The 23,669-nt window shown below is 41.9% G+C and overlaps 1 protein-coding gene across 3 annotated transcripts in view; it reads right to left on the bottom strand.

Moving 5' to 3' along the window:
* Positions 1-23,669, bottom strand: part of CDK14 (cyclin dependent kinase 14) — a 399,726-nt gene that overhangs the window by 234,757 nt on the left and 141,300 nt on the right. For all 3 annotated transcript variants that reach the window (XM_075827675.1, XM_075827674.1, XM_075827676.1), the window contains one exon: positions 20,876-20,970. In XM_075827675.1, coding sequence (XP_075683790.1) covers positions 20,876-20,970 — 95 coding nt within the window. The remainder of the gene's footprint in view (positions 1-20,875; positions 20,971-23,669) is intronic.

Below are 23,669 nucleotides of genomic sequence, written 5' to 3'. Positions count from 1 at the left end.
GCAAAATGCATAGGAACTTTAAAGACCATAAAATAGAAGGGAAATCTAGTCATTTGAAAAGAAAAATGACTGCATCCAGTGCTGCCATCCAGACACATGTAGCAGAGCTGTTAGTCAATGCAGTTGAGCGGAGAGTGTGATTTGTAGTATTGGACAAATCTGCATGGTGTCCATTTTTGAGCTGCTGAGCAACGGGTGAGTCCTTTGAGGGCATGTGGTGGGACTGTAGTATAATTGACAGCTCTGCTCTGAAATTATATTATTCTAATGCCACAGATTTTACACATTGACTGTACAGAAAATTGTAATCTGAAGGTAGAGCTTAAAGGGGTCGTCCAAGGATAAGACTTATTTATAAGCAGAAATATTTGTGTATTGCATTTAAAATTTGCTCACTTACCAATTGATTGGTATTTAAACTTTCTACCCCTCACCTCTGTCTACCTTCTGCCTGTAGTGGCTTATTAATATAACATCCACGGCCCTGCACGTACTTTGAACCCTAGTGGTACTAGTGGGCTGGTAAATGCCATATACTAGTGATATAAACTGTATACTAGCGATAGGAGCTGTACACTAGCGATGAGACGTATGCAAGTGATAGTAGCCGTGTACTAGTCTTAGGAGCTGAATGCTAATAATAGGACCCATATACTAATGATAGTAGCAGTATACTAGTGATGGGAGCGATATACTAGTGATCGGAGCGGTAAACTAGTGACGGGAGGAGTATACTGGTGACGGGAGGGGTATACTGGCGACGGGAGGGGCATACTGGCGACGGGAGGGGCATACTGGCGACGGGAGCGGCATACTGGCGACGGGAGCGGCATACTGGCGACGGGAGCGGCATACTGGCGACGGGAGCGGCATACTGGCGACGGGAGCGGCATACTGGCGACGGGAGCGGCATACTGGCGACGGGAGCGGCATACTGGCGACAGGAGCGGTATAGTGACGACGGGAGAAGTATACTGGCGATGGGAGCAGTATACTGGCGATGGGAGAAGTATACTGGCGATGGGAGCAGTATACTGGCGATGGGAGCAGTATACTGGCGATGGGAGCAGTATACTGGCGATAGGAGCCGTATAATCGTGATGGGAGGAGTATACTGGCGATGGGAGCCGTATAATCGTGATGGGAGCAGTATACTGGTGATGGGAGCAGTATACTGGTGATGGGAGCAGTATACTGGTGATGGGAGCAGTATACTGGCGATAGGAGCCGTATAATCGTGATGGGAGCAGTATACTGGTGATGGGAGCAGTATACTGGCGATAGGAGCCGTATAATCGTGATGGGAGCAGTATACTGGTGATGGGAGCAGTATACTGGTGATGGGAGCAGTATACTGGCGATAGGAGCCGTATAATCGTGATGGGAGCAGTATACTGGTGATAGGAGCCGTATAATCGTGATGGGAGCAGTATACTGGTGATAGGAGCCGTATAATCGTGATGGGAGCAGTATACTGGTGATAGGAGCCGTATAATCGTGATGGGAGCAGTACACTGGTGATGGGAGCCGTATAATCGTGATGGGAGCAGTATACTGGCGATAGGAGCCGTATAATCGTGATGGGAGCAGTATACTGGCGATAGGAGCCGTATAATCGTGATGGGAGCAGTATACTGGTGATAGGAGCCGTATAATCGTGATGGGAGCAGTATACTGGTGATCGGAGCCGTATAATCGTGATGGGAGCAGTATACTGGCGATAGGAGCCGTATAATCGTGATGGGAGCAGTATACTGGTGATAGGAGCCGTATAATCGTGATGGGAGCAGTATACTGGTGATAGGAGCCGTATAATCGTGATGGGAGCAGTATACTGGTGATGGGAGCCGTATAATCGTGATGGGAGCAGTATACTGGCGATAGGAGCCGTATAATCGTGATGGGAGCAGTATACTGGTGATCGGAGCCGTATAATCGTGATGGGAGCAGTATACTGGTGATAGGAGCCGTATAATCGTGATGGGAGCAGTATACTGGTGATCGGAGCCGTATAATCGTGATGGGAGCAGTATACTGGTGATAGGAGCCGTATAATCGTGATGGGAGCAGTATACTGGTGATAGGAGCCGTATAATCGTGATGGGAGCAGTATACTGGCGATAGGAGCCGTATAATCGTGATGGGAGCAGTATAATCGTGATGGGAGCAGTATAATCGTGATGGGAGCAGTATAATCGTGATGGGAGCAGTATACTGGTGATAGGAGCCGTATAATCGTGATGGGAGCAGTATACTGGTGATGGGAGCAGTATACTGGCGATGGTTATATACAGCGATATACAATTGTTTCATATCAGACCGCCTACACTGGGGACGTATTTTCCGTACATTGATGACACCCTCTGCTGCTTCTTTCTTGACCAATAACCAATACTCATGTAGGTTTACTTGAATTCCACCATTCTCTAAGATTTTGGTTTCCAATGCAGAGAAGAATGAATCATTATCCTAAATTCAGAATACTTCGTGTTGACAGGTTATTCGCTATGTTCCAGCAGCGTCAGGTGAACACAGATGCACATACAAAGACTGCTATTCATTGTACGGCAGAGATCTCCTCAATGGACCTCCGCGTTCACACCAGCACGGAGGTGGTCAGACGGCTGCTCTAGAATTTCATCTCTTCTGTTAAGCATCAGGATTGTTTTATTATGCGCATAGAAAAAGTAACTAAAAATAGGAGGAACAGATTTACTAAGCAGTGTAAGATTTAAGGCATGTTCACAAGCTGCGTTTTCAGGCGTAAACGCCTCGAAATACGCCTTGAAAAACGCTACTGAAACACCGACAAACACCTTCCCACTGAAATCAATGGGGAAAACGGCGTTTAGTTCAGACGGGGATTTTTTTTTTTACACAGCTGTTTAAAAAAAAAAAGTTTTTGGAGGTGTTTTTCATAGGGTTAATTGAAAAACTGCACCAAATACAGCAAAAACAAAAAAAAGAAAAAATGTTTTCTGCTTCAAAAACTGCTGAAAATTACAGCCCATTTTCCCTTGAAAACTGCTCCGTAATTTTCAGTTGTTTTTACGTACGTGTGTGTGTGTGTGTGTGTGTGTGTGTGTGTGTGTGCGTACCAGGGGCCTTAAAAGATCAGGGGCACAAGCCCAGAGGCATATATTACCCCCCCCCCCCCAAAAAAAAAAAGAAAAATTACATACATATTGGAGATGGCATATCTATAAGACTAAGGCTCCTATAGCTGCAGCGCTGGATGCCTTGTCTCAGCAGGCAGTATCACACATTTTAGGCTTAGATACATGCCCCCAGCAGACCGTATCACACGTGATAGGCTTCAGACGAACGTGATTCTCATCCGTAGCTGTGCTTTGAAATCACGCACAGAACACGGACCCATTGATTTTAATTGGGCTATTCACACATGCGTGAGTTTTCACACAGCGAGTGTCCTTTGTGTGAAATTCTCTGCATGTCCTATATTGGTGCGTTTTCACGCCCCTAGCTGCCCATTGAAGTCAATGGGTGCGTGAAAACCACGGACAGCACATGGACGCATATCCGTGTGTTGTCCGTCTTTCACGCATCAATTACACTGAAAAAAAAGTGCTTACAAGTGCGTGAAAAACACATTCCACACGCAAAGCACACGGATGCAAAAACGCAACGGACAGATTTACACGCGTTTTTTTACGCACGTAAATCTGTCACGCTCATGTGAATGTAGCCTTAGATACAGGGCCCCAGCGTAAGTATCCTTGTACTAAACCTCAGGGGCAAATTTGGCATTTCTGGGGCCCCAAGCAAAGTTATGTCTCGGGGCTCTAATCAAAGACACCATAGTGTCACAACCCCCCTGTATGGTTTCTCACACATTCCCCCTTGTAAACAGTGCCATGCATTTTCCTGGAGGTAGTCCCACATACCCACCTTGTCTCAGCAGACAGCATCATACAAGATAGGCTTAGATACATGGCCCTGCAGACAGTATCACGCATGATAAACTTAGATACAGGGCCCCAGCAGTAAGTGTCCTTGTACGAACATAGGTTCACCCCCCCAAAAAAGATGTGTGCGTATATGTATATACACACACACACACATATATATATATATATATATACACATACATACACACACACACACGAGACTATCACACAATAGGATTAGATATAGAGCCCAGCTCGCTGACATTGCAGCTCCAGCGCTGGACCCAGGAAAAGTAAGTATAAGAATTGCTTTGCTTTTGTACATGTTACTAATTTGTTTGGGTCCATTTGTGGTTTTTTTTTCAGGTTCAGTTGATGGATTACGTCGGATTTGAGGACTACGTCGATGACGGCTTTTTTATTCTCAATGAAATGGATAACGAGGGTTGTGTGGGGTTTTTTTTTATTTCAACAAAATATTTTTTATATGTGTGTATAGCGTTAAAATAACTACAAGTCCAGTCTGAGCACAACCACAATTTACACATTAGTTGAAAAATCCCCCTGTATATGAGCATCCTGGTGACCTGTGCTCCAGTGATCTCCCAGTATGCGCAGTGTAAGTTTACACAATTTATTATGCCAGTTTTTTTTTTTTATCTTGTCCATTTTTATTTGTGTGTGAAATTGCCTTTCAGTGTCTTTTTGATTATGGTAAAAAAAAACAAAAAAAAAAAACTTTAGACAAAGAAAATGAAATGCAGCAATGCGGCCTGGTCCTCCGGGAGCTGGAATCATGAGTCAAGTTTTCCATGAGGGAGTAATTTCCTCGGCTACACAAGGGATACAAGTGGTCTAATCTGGAACTGTGAATGAAGCGCTTTCACCACTTCACACAGCGAAATTACATTCCAATGACTACTGTGTGACAAGAGTGACGCTCTGCAGAGCTCACCCAGCGCACGCTTCTCTTACAATTCTAGGACACTACATTTTTTTTTTAAAAGCATTAACCAAATAGGAAAAGAAAAAATTCTGGAAATATTAATCCTAGAGTTATCTGGGCTTAATACACGGATAAGCATTAAAGTACTCATCGGTGCCGTACCTACAATGGAGGCAGAACATACCACTGCTATAGGGCTCCTGATGAAAGGGGCACTGAACTGCTCCTGCTGCTTTCCTTGACGCAATCATTAAGTGAAATTATTTTTGAATCCCTGCAATGGCCACCAGGGGGAGCTAACTGCATTCAAATTTATACAGCTCTCAATGAGTAGGAGTTTTATAAATCCATACCCAAATTAGCTCCACCTAGTGGTGGTTGCAGTCAGTCAGAAATAGGAATATAGGGGTATTGTTCAACAAGCAGAGCTGTAGTGTAAAGAATGGAGGAGTAACAGACCTCTGATGTCATAGGAGGGGGATTTTAGACTACCTTAGACACCAATAGACAATACAGCTAGACTGTAGTCTCTAGAAATACCCTATTGGAGTAGAACAAAAAAGGCCATGACATGTCTTATTTTTAAGGCCATGACTGTGCATCCACATTAATAAAGGATTATTATTTACAAGGACTATTAAATAGGCTACGTTCTTCCCCTAGGGATAAAGTCATTGGACTGTACTGATAATTATAACATTCATTTGACTACAAGACGAGCTGGACCAGGCTCTATCAATCTTATTTGTGACAGACACCCTTCTAACACGGGGTGGAAAAAATGTCAATTTAAAATGCCATTAAATAGGATTTTGTACCCTCCGCCCCTGCAGCCTGGGGCAAGAATTCTATCAAATACAACTTGATCTTTTTTTAGTAGAACACGGTTCATAATAGAACATATTATAATTAACCAGCTGAGGTGGCGCAAAAAAGTCCAACATTTCAAACAGACTGAAACGGACGGGGCAAAATAATTTATAGGGTTCAGATAAAGTGCATCCTATTGCTGCATGCATAATAGCAAAACATTGCACGACACTCCCGTTAGATGTCGCGCAGCACTAATGAACACCGTGACTAAGCGTAAGTAAATATACAGCACTCGCGACGGACAATGCTCAGGCACCGTGCTGAAAACAGATCATTACAGGCACGAAATTGTGTATTCTGAAATAGGATTTTGCAAAATTACAGGATTAAATTATCCTTCTTGTCGATATTTGCTGTTTTTATTGTGGTTAAAGGTGGGGAGGGGGTAAGAGAAATGTAATTAAGATGCAATCTCTGGAAACAAAAGGCAATGATCTTTTCTTTAAACATATTCGATCATCTCGCAGTTCATCAGCTGGGTACGCAGGAGCTTATTTACCAGGAGAATTTCTAGAGTTCATTGAAAAGTTAATACAATGAACAAAGAAGTTCGGATGGAGCAGAAAGACGACAAACCACCTCCTTTATTCTTGCACAGGCCAAGTTCAAACTACTGATCTTACTGGTCCTAATGTGGTGCTGGTGTTTTCAATTTAAAGGGTAGTTCCACCTTTGCAAACTATTTTTGTTATGGCTCTAGTGCATCAAAACGAAAAACGAAGCAACTTTGTCAATAGTCTTGATTAAAAATCTCCTATCATTTTGTGCCGACAGCACCTAGGAAGACCTACGTGTCTCCATGGTTACAGACTACAAACAAACAATGTGTAGTCTGATCGTGCGATCGTACTCGCTTCAACCTGACCCCTACTTAAGCGATCAAATGTATGTTAGCAAGAAGTATAGGACAGATGGATAAGAATGTCAACAGAATTGGACTACACAAATGTTTGTGCATCCGGTCGATAGGTCATCAGTTGTCCGGTAGTGCACAACCCCTTTAAAGCACATTATAACAAATATTCTGATAAATGCGGCAGGTCTTTGGTGCGCTAGTTGCAACCCTGTTCGGCCCATTCATACACCCCCTTTATTAATCACTTCATAACCCATCCCAAAATACTAAGTAATGTCAGGCTGATTATACTTCACTTTATAATCCCCCCTCTTTCGATGCGGAGATGTCCTCAGGGTATGTGAGTTTACAACACAGCCAAAAACAATTTAAGTAATATCCGAATGACCCGCTTTTCTTTTGTTCACGATACCAGGTGGTATATTGTAAACAGGTGCAGAATTCCTGCTCTTAAATTCTTGACGTCCCATAAGGACAAAAAAATGGTATATTTTGATTTCTTTACATAGGGTAGCCGCTACCCAGTACTAAATACATGGAAAAGATTTTTTTTTTTTTGTTTGGTTGTTTAGGGGGGGTTAGGCAATGTTCACATCTGCAATCGGTAATTTTGTGGTTCAGTCATAGGAGCAGAGAAGCAAAAATACCGCACACACCGGTTCCATAGCACCACGGACACCACCAGCGGCCAACAGAACCCTTTGACTTTAATGGGTTTCCGTCGGAGTGTCTGTGGTTTTACCGGGAATAATAGCGGAGCATGAACGAGGCCTTCCATGCATTTTTTTATTATTTTTTATTTATTTATTCTTATTTTTTCAACAGTGTAAGTTTATATAGAGAAGCAAATATTTTTCATATAAAAGAACGTATTTTCAGGCTAAGGCTGGATTCACACGAGCAGGTTACGTCCGAAAAGGACGGAACGTATTTCGGCCACAAGTCCCGGACCGAACACACTGCAGGGAGCTGGGCTCCTAGCATCATAGTTATGTACGACGCTAGAAGTCCCTGCCTCTCCGTGGAACTACTGTCCCGTACTGAAAACATGATTACAGTACGGGACAGTTGTCCCGCAACGAGGCAGGGACTCCTAGCGTTGTACATAACTATGATTCTAGGAGCCCGGCTCCCTGCAGTGTGTTCGGTCCGGGACTTGCGGACGAAATACGCTCCGTCCTTTACGGGAGTAACGTGCTCGTGTGAATCCAGCCTTACAAAGAACTGCACATATATGTATTTGAGGACTACTGTGGAGAGGTTTAGCTAGAGAGGGGCTGGTGGGGAATGTGCCGTGGTTGTTGGGTGCCCAGGGGCGGACAACAAGCTACTCTGCCTGATATTGTGGACAGATGCAGCACTAGTACTATACCAGTATCTACCCATTTTATATGTATTATAACACAGGGACTACAATACTAGGTATATTGATAGCATGTGTTTCTAGAAAATCAAGCACCCCACCGTGAGGGCTACTAAGTGCGTCAAAGTCTTCAAACATGTGCATATGGTAGTGTAATAATTCTCCGTAATTGGTTGTGGCTGTCATGTTCCAAATGTGAAACGGATGGAAGGCCTCAGGCCTCTCGAATTAGACAGGATTCCCATGATGCTGCTAAACAATCTAAAGCCGCTCTTGAATTAAAACAAAAAAGTGTGTTATTTGGCTGTTGGGGATGACATCATGCGGCAGACACCCGGCATTGTTTGCGTACGGCACGGCTGTAAGCAGCCATTCTTCTGTTAGAGAGGAGTAGCGGACATTCTGCATGCATCAGTAGTTTTACTCACTACGATCACTTCTCTTTTCACAGCGACAAGCTCTTTGAAATCCGTCTGTAATGGAAAATGTTCCCTTCTAAAAGACCAATTGCAAAGCTCAGTCAGATTTTCAATGAGGTGAGGCGTCAGTCCCGTTACGTGCATCGGCAGACAATCATTCATGGGACTTTCAACATCAAGTCCCATAGCTGTATATTGAGATAATACATCACTGTCGTATTGTCAATGGATTCTCCCATTGCGTCAAATATATTATAACTCCATCGAAAATAAAAATTCTGCCAATTACAGTGAAATTACTCTCCAGTAATCCATAAGGTCTCATAATCCGTCACAGAACTGCAATATACTGTGGAATTTCACAAGACCAGAAGCAGAGGACTGAGCAGAGAAAATCAACTCGCATCAGATTTAAAAAAAAAATTATTTAGGGCTTTCTTAAAAAGTTAGGCCCAATGCACACAACCCTAATTTTGATTACATATCCGTAATTGCGGGTCAAAATACGGATACATTCATTTCTATGGCGCACGGACACCTTCCCTTATATTTACGGGAAGGTGTCCGGGCCATAGGACATGTCCTATTTTTTGAATTTGCAGACCGTGCTCCTATACTTTATAATGGGGGCATGGCTGGCAAATGTGGGTGTCTGTCGACGGCCATCCAGGTACGGCCATGTGCAGAGGGCCTAAGTTTTGAAATATTTTTTACAATGGTCTAATAATCCAAAATATCTGATAATCCAGCACAGAGAAAAGAAGTACTATGCACACCAATATGGATGGAGCTGTAAGATTGGCGGGTAACCGCTGTGTGTGGCGCCACACACAGCAGTTACCCGCCAATCTTACAGCGCCATCCACGCAGGACCAGCATTGACTTAAGTGCCTGAGGAAGGTCAAGGTGTTGACCGAAACGTCGCACTGTCACTGGCTACAAATAAATAAATTATTTATTTGGATAAATAACTCCATATTGGTGTGCATAGTACTTCTTTTCTCTATTGGATCGGGTTGGGCCCCTATTTATGCACCCACGCCATTACCTAGTGCTATCCGAAGCTTGTAACTATGATAATCCAAGACGTCACGTGTTAGGTCACATTAATGCTGGGTTAAAGGGGGTGTCTCACGAGGACTAACCCTATCCATATCCTCTATTAGGGACAGCCATTCGTAAATCATGCATTAATAAAATACACACATTTCATACTACAATTATTTGTTTAATGGTGACATCCAGGGGGCGGGAACGCTGGTGCCCAAGGCAAAGCTCTTGTAATGCCCCGTTCCCTTGTCTGGCTCCATTTCTCACCTTTATCCCTCACTGCTCTTGTTTTTGCTTTGTTTTTGAATACAAAATAATTAATCCCCGCGGGCCCCTCCCCTCACTGGCACCCTAGGCAGCCACCTATTCTGCCTACCCCTATACACACTCCAGATGACAACCTCCCATTCTTCCAGTAAAGACCTGCACGGATGCAATGTTCACTATACTCTGCTGATCTCTAGATATAGGTTCCAACCAAGTCTATGGGTAGTGTCTTAGACCACCACTACCCCAAGGGAATCGGTAGTCTAAAGTCTTAGTGACTTACAACAATGGATGAATTAACCAACTTCAGACATTGAACTTTTTAAAAAAAAAGTTCCCCTCTGATGTAAGGCCTCATTCACAGCTGCGTTGACGGCTCTGTTAGAGGCCTCCATCGATGAGCCAGCCGAAAATACATGCTGCGCTATTGTTTACGGTAAAACCATGGGCACCACTACGGAAACCTGACAATCCATCAACGTCAATGCCCGCCGGTGGTGTTCATCTTGCAGCAGAACAGGCACTTCCAGTATTTCCGTTGTTCTCCTCTGATGGAGCAGAACAACGTACAGCCAAATGCTGGTGTGAACACAGCCTAAAGTCGCTTTAAAGAGGCTCATTCACCAGATTCTCAAATCCCTATCGACTATTGCATGTGATCGGCGCTGCAATGTAGATAACAGTAACGTTCACCAGATTCTCAAATGGAGAGGAGTGCATGATGCTGATTTGTCACTGATTCGTCAGCATCATACACTTCTATTCACAACGCCCAGTTAAAAACACAATACACGCCCAGTTGGACATACGAAAAAGAACACGCCCAGTTGTCCATTTCAATGCTCATTTGCATATATATATATATATATATATATATATATATATATATATATATATATATATATATATATAAAATAGCTCATAACTTGGCCAAAAATGAACGTTTTAAAAAAAAACAAAAAACGGCACTGTTATCTACATTGCAGCGCCGATCACATGCAATAGGAGACAGGGATTTGAGAATCTGGTGACAGAGCCTCTTTAAACACATGTATACAGCGTACAAAACGTTACAAAAGGAGACTGCAAACCAACCATGACCTGTATAAACACGTGTTAGTCCGGACCTTCCACAACCACAGGAGATGACCCTCCCCTCCCATTTCTGGTACGGTCTCTCAATTATAAATAGCTACTAAAACAATGACTATAAAGAATTAACCCTACTTATTTATCACCCTATGTAACCAGCGAAGACTGCCCCCTGGATCCTTGAAGTTAAATGTATTATTTACGGAGTACTTTATAATACAAATTTTTCCTTTTTTTTTCTTGTATTGTGAAAGGAGCAGTTCAATGCACGTTATATGGCTTATAACTGAATATGAATGGATGTCTACCAATAACATGATACACGGTGAGGATGTATGCTACACAGCTATAGGGGTCTATATATACACGCATTTAATGGAAGGAATAAAAAAAAAAAATCAGAACTCCTGGAAGTCTAAACACTGAATCCATGTTAATACACCCAGGCGTCTACGGCTGAGGCCACAGCGAGCGCTCACATGGTGAGGTACGGCCGCAGTCCTTTATGAGCCGAATGATGAAAACCTGATATGGCTGGAATGTTGGAATGATCGCGGTTAGTTCCACCTCTAAAGACTTCTGCCCTCGCTGCGAGTTCATATGAAGAGTATAAGACAAACACGAGATGGTCCGGTTACAGAAATAACACGATGCTCTATAGTCAACGGCATAATGAAATCATCAAAATAGGAATTTTTTTTTTTCACCTGTCTTTAGTTTTAACGTTTTACTTTTATGATTTTTTTTTTTAATATTATTATTTTTGGTATTAATTTTTTTTACTATGATTATTTGCATTGTTATTAATAGAAGTTAGAATTTTTTTTTTCTATAATGATTATTACACTTAATTAGAACAGTGTTTTGTTTTACCATGAATCTATGCTTTAGATATTTCTATATATTTGCAAGCATTAAGGAGGTTTTCCACCCAAAATGCAAAAAATTGTCCAGATATTCGGAACCTAACGTTTTATTTACTTACAGTACACAGTGCCCACATATAGTGTCACAGTGCCCACACGTAGTAAGTGCCACAGTGCCCACACGTAGTAAGTGCCACAGTGCCCACACGTAGTAAGTGCCACAGTGCCCACACGTAGTAAGTGCCACAGTGCCCACACGTAGTGCCGGTGCCAAAACTTGAATATCCAGCAGCACAACCAGCAATTGAGACGGAACAACAGTATCCCAACTTAATGGGGAGCGCACGCAGGTAAGTATCCCCGGTCCAAAAGGGATCACAAATCCATACAGAGAGAAAACACCGCAGCACTCAGTGAAAAAAAAAAGTGGTGTTTTCTTTAATTCATCAAAACATTTACATGCAACGTGTGAACCCTGTCAGGGTCTTTCTCAAGCATGGAATACAAAGAACAAGTGCACAATTTATAGCAGGTGTACTGTGACATCACATTCTGTGATCAGTGCCACAGTGCCCACATGTAGTGAGTGCCACAGTGCCCACATGTAGCGAGTGCCACAGTACCCACATGTAGCGAGTGCCACAGTGCCCACATGTAGTGACAGTGCTCACAGTGCCACCCCCCAATATAGTGCCACAGTGCCCATGTAGACAGTGCCACACCCCCTTGCAGATCGCACCCCGACGTAGATCGTATCTCACTTTGTAGATCGCAGCACCCCCCTCCCTTGTAGATAGCACCCCCACATGTAGATCTCATCCCCACATGAAGATCACAGCACCACCAGTCCTCCCTTGCAGATCGCAGCACCCCCCTCCCTTGTAGGTTGCGCCGCTGTAGCTGCCACTAGGAGCTGAATCCCCGGCCATAGATTGCCGACGCTTTGGCCGTGGATTCAGCTCTTAGTGGGAGCTACGGCATGCGATCTATAAGGGGGGTTGTGGTGCGATCTGCAAGCGGGTGCTATCTACAGCAGCGCAATATATAAGGGGAGATTGTGGTACGATCCACAAGGTACAAGGGGAGGGGCGGTGCGGTGCGATCTGCAAGGGGGTGCCATCTACAGTAGGGCGGTATCTACAGGGTGGTGGGGCTATGTACTAGGAGTCCCTGCTTCCCCATGGAACTGCTGTTCCGAGCTGTATAATTTTGTTCAGTACAGAACAGCAGTTCCATGGGGAACCAGAGACAAAATAAGGCGGAACAGGCAATGACGAGGCGGAACTTCCCCCTGCAGTACAGCGCAATGGCGCCACTAAAGAATCGATTCTACCATTCTGTTAAAAAACAGAATCGTGAGAGTCCTTGAGGGCGAATGAATAGAATTAATTTGATTAAATCTCCAGCCCTAACCTACAGATAATTGTTGTTTTTTGTCTTGGTGGCAATTTATGTTTTAGGTGGAAATCCTCCTTGAAAGGGTATGCCACAAATGTATGATCCGTGGGGGTCTGACTTTGAAGAAAGTGATTGGGCCTCTCTTATGAGCACCAAATATGCCATAAATGTACATGGTGAAAAAAATAATAATAATCAAACTTAATAACCACGCACTGCTGGGACTTGGAGGAACCAGATCAAACCAGTTACAGTGGAAATCTGCACAGTTAAAAATAAATCTAGTATTTGAATGATCTATGCTGCACATTTAATGTGAAATAAAAAAAATCCAAAACCCCAAAATAAGCAAAAAGAAATAACAAATAGTTATAAGAAAAAAAAAAACACACACCGCTGCTGCCAATCAAAACCGCACCCATAGTTCGCCCATATCACCCAAACTATACATAGTAGATATTGAAACAACCTAAGCAAAATTGGAACAAATTAATCTTGCACAATTTACTCCTAAAAAATGTAAAGCACAAAAAGAAAAATATTATTATAAAAATGGTCTAATAAAGCTCTATATGCAACTTTAAAAGAATTACTAAAAAATTACGTGGGTATTTTGGCACATTCCAAAATTCCAGAAACATTTTGTTTGCGTTAGCAAATCAGGTGAATGTAATTTTTAATATGTACTCCTACCTTTTGTGTCTAGATTGGGTGTATTTGATTTCAGCGACTATTATGGCCCTGGTAGCTGTGTCCCATATGGGAAAGCATCGGCTGCAGCAAAAATCCTCTCTGTGCAATGTAAGGGTGTTTGGTACATTGCACAGATGGTGAGGGGGAGACACTGTAGTCAGGGAGGGAGGGCATATTTTTAAAAACAATTGGGGCAGTTTTAATAAGACCGGAGTTTCATATGCCAGTCTTGATAGAAAGAAAAGCTTCTTAATAAATCTGTGCCATCTATGGGTTGGGCCATGCCCCATCCATTTCCCCCACTTCCGTCATAAAATAAAAAGCACACATACTCACCTCAGCGCTCCTTTTCTCTCCCTCTGGACCCCCTCATTACTCCAGCGTGGATCATACAAGGTCCTGATGCCGAGCAGCATCAGGGCCTTATATGCAATGCAGAACTTCAGCGTCACAAGTGTTGCGCCACATATAATGCCCTGATGATGCGGAGGGGACCCAGAAGGGGTAAGTGTATAGTAGCGGTAAGGCGAGCGTTGCATTTTTTTTTTTTCAATCATTTTATTTTACAGTCCAATGGGGAAGGGCGTGGGGGGGGGGTGCCTGATCGGGGGCGGAGGCCAGGTACCTTGTTACACCCCATAGAGTGAAATCTGAGCCAGCTAGGAGCTGGCATAGGTTTCCACTATAATTGACGCCAGCTTTCTGTCGCCAATTATAATAAATTTGTTGGGCTGCTGTGGCCTCTTTATGAAACGTCACCCCTTTTCCCACAAAAGAGGTGCGGTAGAAGTAAAAAAGACAAAAGCAATGCAAATTGCTACTTTTGGGCCATTTCGTGATTTTTCTAAGGCCTCATGCACACGACCGTAGCCATGTGCACGCCTGTGATTTTCGGGTCGGCCGGCAGCGTACTGTCAGCCGCAAGCCGCCCGCAAATCACGGGCAATGCACATGGCCACGGCCATTATTTTCAATGAGCCCGGACCGCAGAAGACGGCCGTAATAAGACATGTCCGTTCTTTCTGCGGTCCGGGCTCCCGGGCCATGCACGGACCGTAAAAACGACAGTCGTGTGCATGGCCCCATAGAAATGAATGGGGCCGCAATTCTCCCTTGGATTTTCGGGGGAATTGCGGCCGCAAAAGAAGCCAGAAATCTGGCGTAGGGAGGTTGATAAATTGCCCCCATTGTATTGCAAAGTCTCTTATTCTTCAGGAGGCTAAATAAATTTTAAAAAATACATCATGGAGAACCAATGTTGACATTAAAGGTGTATAATGACTTTCTGGCGACTTATAAGATGTTCCCTTCAAGTGAAATTACAAAAATGACAAATTATTACAACACAGTCCTATCAATATTCATAATCCTGACTAATTTATTACGCCCGGTATCTCGGAGCCTCAAGCACTAATTCGCTGACTCATCATTTATTTAAAGGACATTGTCTTTGATAAGACTTTATGAATCTTTGCTTTTCTCATTGTGATTACATACAGCATTATATATTTCAGCTGTAAAATAGCAAATAAAAAAATCACAGTAAGTTTTTACTACACTGACTTAGTACATTTATTAAATACCGCATTTATGCCGCAGACCACCCAGGAACATTAACTGATAACACAAGCTTCATATCCTCAGGACAAGACATAAGAAGAGATGTGATACTGTTAATATTTATAGGATCTTATCAATAGATGATGAAATATCTGTCACACAATTCACGGTTAGCACGTACATCACAGACAAGTTATATATTTGTTTTTCATTTCACACTAAAAAAAAAAAAATGGCAGTGAACCAATATTAGGAAATGACTGAATGACCTCTAAATATCTAAGCATTGTGCACGAATACAATTATTAATATATATCTACTATTTTTTTTTTTTATTTTTTTTTATACGGAGCTCCAAATCCTTAAATTCTGGCTACCTGCAGCCACCACTAGAGGGAGCTTAGTGCAAACTGTTTATATACATTACTCCCCCTTGTGGTTGCTGCAGAAAGATAAATAAATTAATTCTATGTCTACGCAGAGGATAAGCAGGCTATTATTTATTCCTCAAGATAAAGGGCCTGACTATGTAATAAAGCTTAAATAGTGGTTCCATCTCAAATGATGGGGAAATTGAAATGATCTGTGTGGAGCATACTAATATGGAGCCCAACCCCTCACCGAACCCTCTCGCCTCAAATGACACCTTAACCACACCTCCCAACATTTGCATTCCCACAAAACATCCTAACACCCACTTTTATGAAAAATAACATAAGCCCCACCCACTTAAATTATGTTTTACGAGTGTAACAATTAAAGGAATATATAAATTTATGTCTTTTTTTATGTTTAAATACTTTTATTTAATAAAAACAATTTTAATTTGAAATAGTGTTCATTCTTTATTCATGAACGTCTTTTTGTTTGTTTTTTTAACAAATTGTTTTATTAAACGTTATTTACATTTTTAGAAGAATTTTACCTTCACATTTTATTTTTTCCTTAGAATGCATTTCCATATTTATGTATTTCAATACATTACAGCCTGTGCATATAAAATGTACAGGCAGCGGTTACAGAATACCTCTGCATTCCCTAACAAGTATTCGCTCAGGACAGCCCTGGGGGCCATTGATAGGCCCATGGCTATCCCTTAAAATTGTCAGCCCTGATGATTACTATTCGAGGGCTGACAATCAGGGGGCAAATGGAGTCCCCCTCGTCAGTAATAACGCGATAACTATAGATTGCTCGATCACAAGTGTTAAGTGGTGGAATAACAGTTTTCTCCAATACCAGTCGTTGCCAGGGGGTGGCGGGTGTCAATCACAGCTGCCCCTTGTGGGTCATTTTTGCTCAGGTACAATTCCTGTACTCCTGCAATCTCAGTGACATAAGTGTGCGGCGGTGAGAGTAAAGTGCTGGCTTCCAGCGCCGTACATTTACAGTGCAGGATGGGAAGAGGTTAAGGCTTTAATCACACATGCCGTTTTTGATGTCGTTTTTTTCAGCCAAAGCAAGGAATGAAAAATATAGGGTTAAGACTTCTCCTTCCTGATGGATCTGCTCTTGACTTTGGCGCAAGAAAACCACCTCAAACTGCATGTGTGATTCCAGCCTTATATTTATAGGAAGGACTATCAGCTTTTAAGGAGTTTAAATGGGCAAAAACACAGAAACATGCGAGTCCTATGTTCACGTCTTACTAGTCAATAACATATAATGCGTATTTTAGTTTGGCCCCCGCATAACGTGACTGATTGACATCATTCATTTTTTAGAATGGGAAAATCCCTTTAATTCTTAGGCCGGACTCACACGAGCGTGTGCATTTTGCGCACGCAAAAAATGCAGCGTTTTGCAGTTCCGTGTGTCATCAGTGTTGGCTGCGGGATTTTCACGCATATGCCATCCTTATGGCACGCGGTTTTGATGTTTAGAAAAAGAAATGAAGGAAGTGCTTTTATTTTTTCCTTAATTTCTTTATCTACTGTTGTGCGAATCACGCGCGACACACGGAAGTGCTTCCGTGTGCTGCGCGTGATTTTCACGCACACATTGACTTCAATGGGTGCGTGATGCGCGTATAGGACATGTCGTGAGTTTTACGCAGCGGACACACGCTGCATGAAAATCACGGAAGGTCTGAACGGCCCCATTGACTAACATAGGTTTGTGCGACGCGCATGATTTTCACGCTTATCACAGATGTTAAACACGTTCGTGTGAATACGGCCTTAAAATAACAACATTCTGTTTAATAGACCGTTAGCAAGCTCATTGTAACATCTCTACCCCTAACTATAATTAGGGGCCATAATAATTAGGATTATAGTCAAGAATCAATCTGCATTCTATCAATGTTCTACCATAATGTTGACCTTTTGTGTACTGTGCATGGCTTTTTATTCATAGATGGTGGTTATGCCTACCCTATGTATTTCTCTTCACACCACAGAAGTGTTTTCCAGCTGCATATTATTGCTAAATCTAGTTTTGTGTAGGATGTGATAACTAGCTCCTCAGCTTCAGGGATACAGAAATACATGCTGAGACTTCCTGCTGAGCGAGGGAGTGAGCTGCTTCGTACACAGTCGGGACACAGAGCTGTTCATACGGATGCTGCAGAAATCCTATTTTTTTTTGGTGCTGAAATATTCCCATTCACATTACAATCCTGGTTAAATTGTTTTATTTTTTTTTGGAGGGGAGGGCAGTCTTTCTGTTTACCATCCCTATAAAATTAATTCTGGCAACCTAGCTAGGAATGTAGTATAATCCAAATGAAAAGGACTGCCCATGTGGGATTAATACAGCAGAAAATGTACTTTACACAAGGTAATTTTCTCTCTGTATCAATCTCCACCTCCTTCAATCCATCTGGTACGTTCAAGAGTTTAATTATTATGTGAACGTCCCCTGATTTTTACAGCTGAAAGCGAGGGTATATTTGTAGAAATACCATATGGTTTCCAAAGAAATTGCAGAGAGATTAATTATGTGTTCCAAGATTTAAAGTTCTTACAATCACAGCTGGATGGAGTGAAAATTCTTGCATTGTCTATGCAACCGAGTGAGGCTTTAATTATTAGTTTAAGTGCAGAAATCACAGCAAACCAAGGTAAGACCGATACCTAAATTATATGTATGAGATCCATGTTTCCAGCGCTTCATGCTGGGCAATGTCTTCACGCCAGGCATTATCAACACATCCAGACAGCAGCTTTACATCTCGCGTCCTAGCTTATCTCCTGGGAATATAAATCCTCTAATCTTGTGTTTCGTAACCGGTTCCTACTCCTAAATTTCTCAAAGTAAAAAAAGTTCTTGAGTAACGCCCCTACAGTATATAGAGAAACTTCTTATGTAGGAAAGTCTATGCTTACATAGGTCATCTCATTCCCTAAAGCCCCATCCACACGAGTGTAGAATTTGTCTGTAATTACAGACCGTAACTACAGTCCGTAGTTACGGACCAATTCCCTTCTATTGACCACGGAAACCTTCCCGTATATTTGCGGGAAGATGTCCGGGCCGTAGAAAGCCTCTGCAAAAGATGGGACATGTCCTATCTTTTGCTTTTTACAGACCGTGCTCCCATACTTTGTATGGGAGCACGGGCCGAAGAAGCAAATGGCTGTCCGCGACCGGCCGTGCCCGTAATCGTGGACCACGATTACCGGCACGACAAGCATTCATGCACCTGCATAGGGCGTATCTGGAATCTTTTACAGCGCGAGCACGGATGGAAGTCATTCTTTATGCAAGCCTATGGGACCGATTTAACACCTCGCCGCCGCATCTATTTTATGTTTTATTCTCCTTTATTTTTGCGACTTCCAAGAGCAAAACTGTTTTTATTTTTCCGTCGACAAGGAGGGCTTGTGTTTTGCAGGGCGAGCTGTAGTTTTTAATGGCACTAGTTAATATACCATATATACTGGGAGACTGAAAAATAAATCTTTGTGGGGTCAAATGGCAACAAAAATTTGATTCCTTCATGTTTTTGGGGTTTTGCTTTTACCGTGCATTAAAAATTACATTTTAACAGTATTCTGCGGGTCGATACAATTCCGGCAATACCAAATATATATCTATATATTTTATGTTTTACCACTTTAATAAAATAAAATCAATTTGTAAAAAATAAAATCCCCAAAAATAGTTTTGTGTCACCATTTTCTGAAACCAATAACTTTTTTTATATATGTTCATCGATGGAGCCGTATGGGCACTTGTATTTTGCGGGGTGAGATTTAGTTTTTATTGGTACCATTTTGGGTGCATACGATTTTTTTATTATATTTATTTGGGGAGGTAAGGTGATTAAAACCAGCAATTCTGACGTGTATTTTTTTTGCTTTTTTTACGGCGTTCACCATGCAGGATTTATAATTTATATTGTAATAGTTCGGACTTTTATGGACTGGGTGATACCATTTAAAAACGGGTAAAGGGTTGTTTTTTTTAACTTTTTAACTTAATTTTTTTTCTTTATTAGGAAAAACTTTTTCAAGTAATTAAAAAAATTAGGGGAATTAAATATGCGATCATTTGATTGGTTGTACAATATGCTGCAATACTTATGTAGTGGAGGCTCCAGGAGCCGGACCTGTGGCGATCAGTTGATCACTGGGGTGGCTATTATCAGAATAGGTGTTGTCTTCATGAAACAACCCCTTTAACCCACTAACAGCCAAATTAAAATTGAAAACTTTTCCATAAGTGTGGCCAGGGATCTGCCTAATTTGTGCACATCTTAATAAATCAGGTGCGTCTTACTCCAGCTCTCTTTTATATTAAGACTGGCATCTGAAACGCCAGTGCTAATAAGTTCCCGCTACTGTTTTACTCTGACTCTACATGCAAATTTTGCCAAAATTTGTGTTATGGTTTTTGATACAATTATTTGCATAAATTAGAGAAAATACAACTGTATTGGTCACTTCCTTCATTAGTAAGGGGGTGAAACTGTTTACTTTACGTCTTGTTAATTACAGAAATACTAATAAGAAAATCCTACTATTTATTGAGATACCCATTGTTGTCCATAGGGGGCAGTATTATAGTTTTTAATATTGGTGTAGTAAGATATCCTAATTAGTTCATCAGAAAACAAATCTCATAAAATCACATAAATGGAAAACTCCAGGCAAAACCCGTAAAGAGTGGGGCCTGAACAGGCGGTGCATGACACAGGAAATCAAGAAACCCCTAAGAAAGAATCCCAGTGTCATGCCCCGCCCCTCAGGACCCACCACCCTCATAACACACTATCAGTTTTAATTGGAGCGTTCCTTTTATCACCAGGGGGCGACAATGAGCACAGCAGAAAACTCCTCCTAGAATAAAAATAAGCCAAAATTGGTGATTTATTCTAAAACATGATGGGACTTTTTTGCAAAATGTATTTTATAAAAATATATTTATCATGCAGTAATTATAAATAGCTGATATTAGCTTAAAATAATCCTGTGATTTCTCACCTCTTGGAGCTATAATTGACTATTTCCGAACACTTTTTCAATGACATAAATATACATGACCTGAAAACGCTTCATTAGCTCTGTAAGGAGTCCGGCATTATTACAAGCAGTTCTCATGTTGACAGTCATAGGATACGCCATTGTGAATTACTTACCACATATTCAAAGACCAGGGTGAGGGTCTCCTTGGTGTGGATGATATCATGGAGCAGCACGATGTTGGAATGCTTCAGCCCCTTCAATAGTGACGCTGCAAAGAAGAAAAGATGATTCAAGATCTCTGTGCGACCTCAGTTCTGAAGTTACGGTTTACTGAACGAGCTCATAGAAAGAAGCCCAGGACAGATTTTAAAAGCATAACGTAATACTAAACATGCAGCAGAACTCGTCTGGTCGGATGTAGCAGGGCTGAGTTTGTCAATGCAGCCCTAAAGAATAAAATTACAAATTCAGCTCTGCTACATCCATATGTTTGCACTTATATAGTAAACTATACAGATAGAGAATCCTTTTCCACAACATTAAATTATTAGGCTATGGAGTAAATGTATCACTAATCCCCTATGCAGGTGTATAAAGTCTTTCAAGAGAATACATCATCCTATCAACAGGAGAGTTACATGACCTACAACAACACTGTTCATAACCTTTGCAGATTCAGATGCTGCAGAGTGGAGATTGTCAATGTAGCATGGTTGAGTTGGTCATCCGTGACAACTCATTATTTCTTTGGGTGTTATCTGAGGTTTTGCACAAGCCTGGAGGTAAACCTGCTTCATTTTCTCAACTTAAGTTATGACGGTGGACAAAAATAACAAATCTAGCTCTGCTACATCTGCATCTTTTGAGTATTGTCTAGAAGAATACACTACAATTTGGATTATTGGTTACAGAAAATGTCGGCCCATTGGTAATTGACCAGTGCATCATCAGTATCACAATGGGAAGTGTCAGATGTCAAGCCCTCACCAACTACAAAACCAAAGGGGAAGCAGAGAGATAACCCTTGTATGGGAAAGTTTGGGTGGAGACCTTCATTAGCCACAGGACCGGGCTAAGGATGGCGGAGGTCACTGGGCAAGGAATGTCCTGGGGTCTCTCATCCCATCTCTACGACCCAGTCCACATCTGCCCCCTATAGCTGCCACATATTGGAGAGGTGGCTGCACATGCTCGTGGTCCTCTCCACTGAAGTCTATGGAAGTAATGGAGATAGTCGGGCCAGCAACTCCCTTAGACATTAAAACAGAGTATGCATAGCCACTGCTCTGCTAGATCGGATTACCAAACTGCCATCAGGGAGGGTAGGTGGTGGAGGTCCCACTGCCACATGTCCCATATACCCTCCCTATCATCTGGCCCTGACTGGCCACTCTGAAAGATTCACTATACGGTCACCTCCAGGCTTTACAATCGTTGCACCAGATCTCGACCCCAGAAATCCCAGATCATTGATCAATTTACAGGTCTGAATATCTAGGTCTAGACGTGGGCACACCGATCCCAATGGCAATAGTTGGAGAACTTTAGAGCATTGGGTTCCAGATTAATGTTCATCGTATACAGTAGTAATGTACCAGCATCTCCACAAGGTGGAGAATATGTCCTGTGACCATACATTTGAGGGTGGCAATATAGGTGCAACCTGGTGCATAGCTGCAAGAAAAATACAGCATGGTCCCAAGATAAAAGTGTCAGAATAATGGAAGTGGCAACAATAATGAATTTTTCCATCTGTTAAAGGTTGAGAGGGCAGGTTCTGACCCCACAACAATACTTCTATACTGAGGATAGATAGATAGATAGATAGATAGATAGATAGATAGATAGATAGATAGATAGATAGATAGATAGATAGATAGATAGATAGATAGATAGATAGATAGATAGATAGATAGATAGATGATTAGATAGATAGATAGATAGATAGATAGATAGATAGATAGATATGAGATGATAGATAGATAGATAGATAGATAGATAGATAGATAGATAGATAGATAGATAGATAGATAGATAGATAGATAGATAGATAGATAGATAGATAGATAGATAGATAGATAGATAGATAGATAGATAGATAGATAGATCTTTATATTGGTATATCTTAACACAGTTTATGGCTCCGATTTATAAACATTACTATATTTTGCACATACAAACTCATTTTCCAATAATAAATCTCTGAACTCAAGTGGAAAATACCCAAATATTTGAACCGCTGCATAACATTTGCATGTTTCCAGTTCCCTACATCATATATATTTGTATAACAAGTGGTGTAGTAATACAGAATGACACTATACATAGACCATTACAATCATTTCCTAATATGCCCATTATTCTGAATTAGTTTTAATTGCTGATATTTGTACTTTTTATGGATGACTGACGATGCTTCTAATTATATTAACATGTTGTATGCTGCGGATGTGGACAGAGTTTCTCTAATTCAAGATCATAAGACCGTGAAACTCCCAGCAGTGAACGTCCTGGTAATGGAACATGGTCTGGACCGTCTATAGGTAGACATACAGATGGCCATCGGCAAGATAAGGCTATATTCACATAGATCTCATTGTTTCAGTTTATAACAGAAACCACGATGAAGTGCCGGATAACGGTACGATGAATACCACCGGTGCCCAACCGACCCACTCAGGGGCGTAGCTAAAGGCTCATGGGCCCCGATGCAAGAATTCTTACTGGGCCCCCCCCCCCCCCGCAAACTTCTCATGGCCGACGGTCCGCAGCTTTCAGCTGCATCGCTGGGTCTCCTAAGTGACCCAACAATGCAGCACTAGCAGCCGGGGGCGTCACTAAGGCTGGGTTCACACACCCTATTTACGGACGTAATTCGGGCGTTTTAGCATTGAATTACGTCCGAAAATGCGGCTCAAAAGCGTTGGCAAACATCTGCCTATTCATTAGAATGGGTCTTACGATGTT

This window comes from Rhinoderma darwinii, chromosome 5 (genome assembly GCF_050947455.1).
Source record: "Rhinoderma darwinii isolate aRhiDar2 chromosome 5, aRhiDar2.hap1, whole genome shotgun sequence".
Classification (NCBI taxonomy): domain Eukaryota; kingdom Metazoa; phylum Chordata; class Amphibia; order Anura; family Rhinodermatidae; genus Rhinoderma; species Rhinoderma darwinii.
The sequence above is the reverse complement of the archived record's forward strand: the minus strand, read 5'-3'. Positions and strand labels throughout refer to the sequence as shown.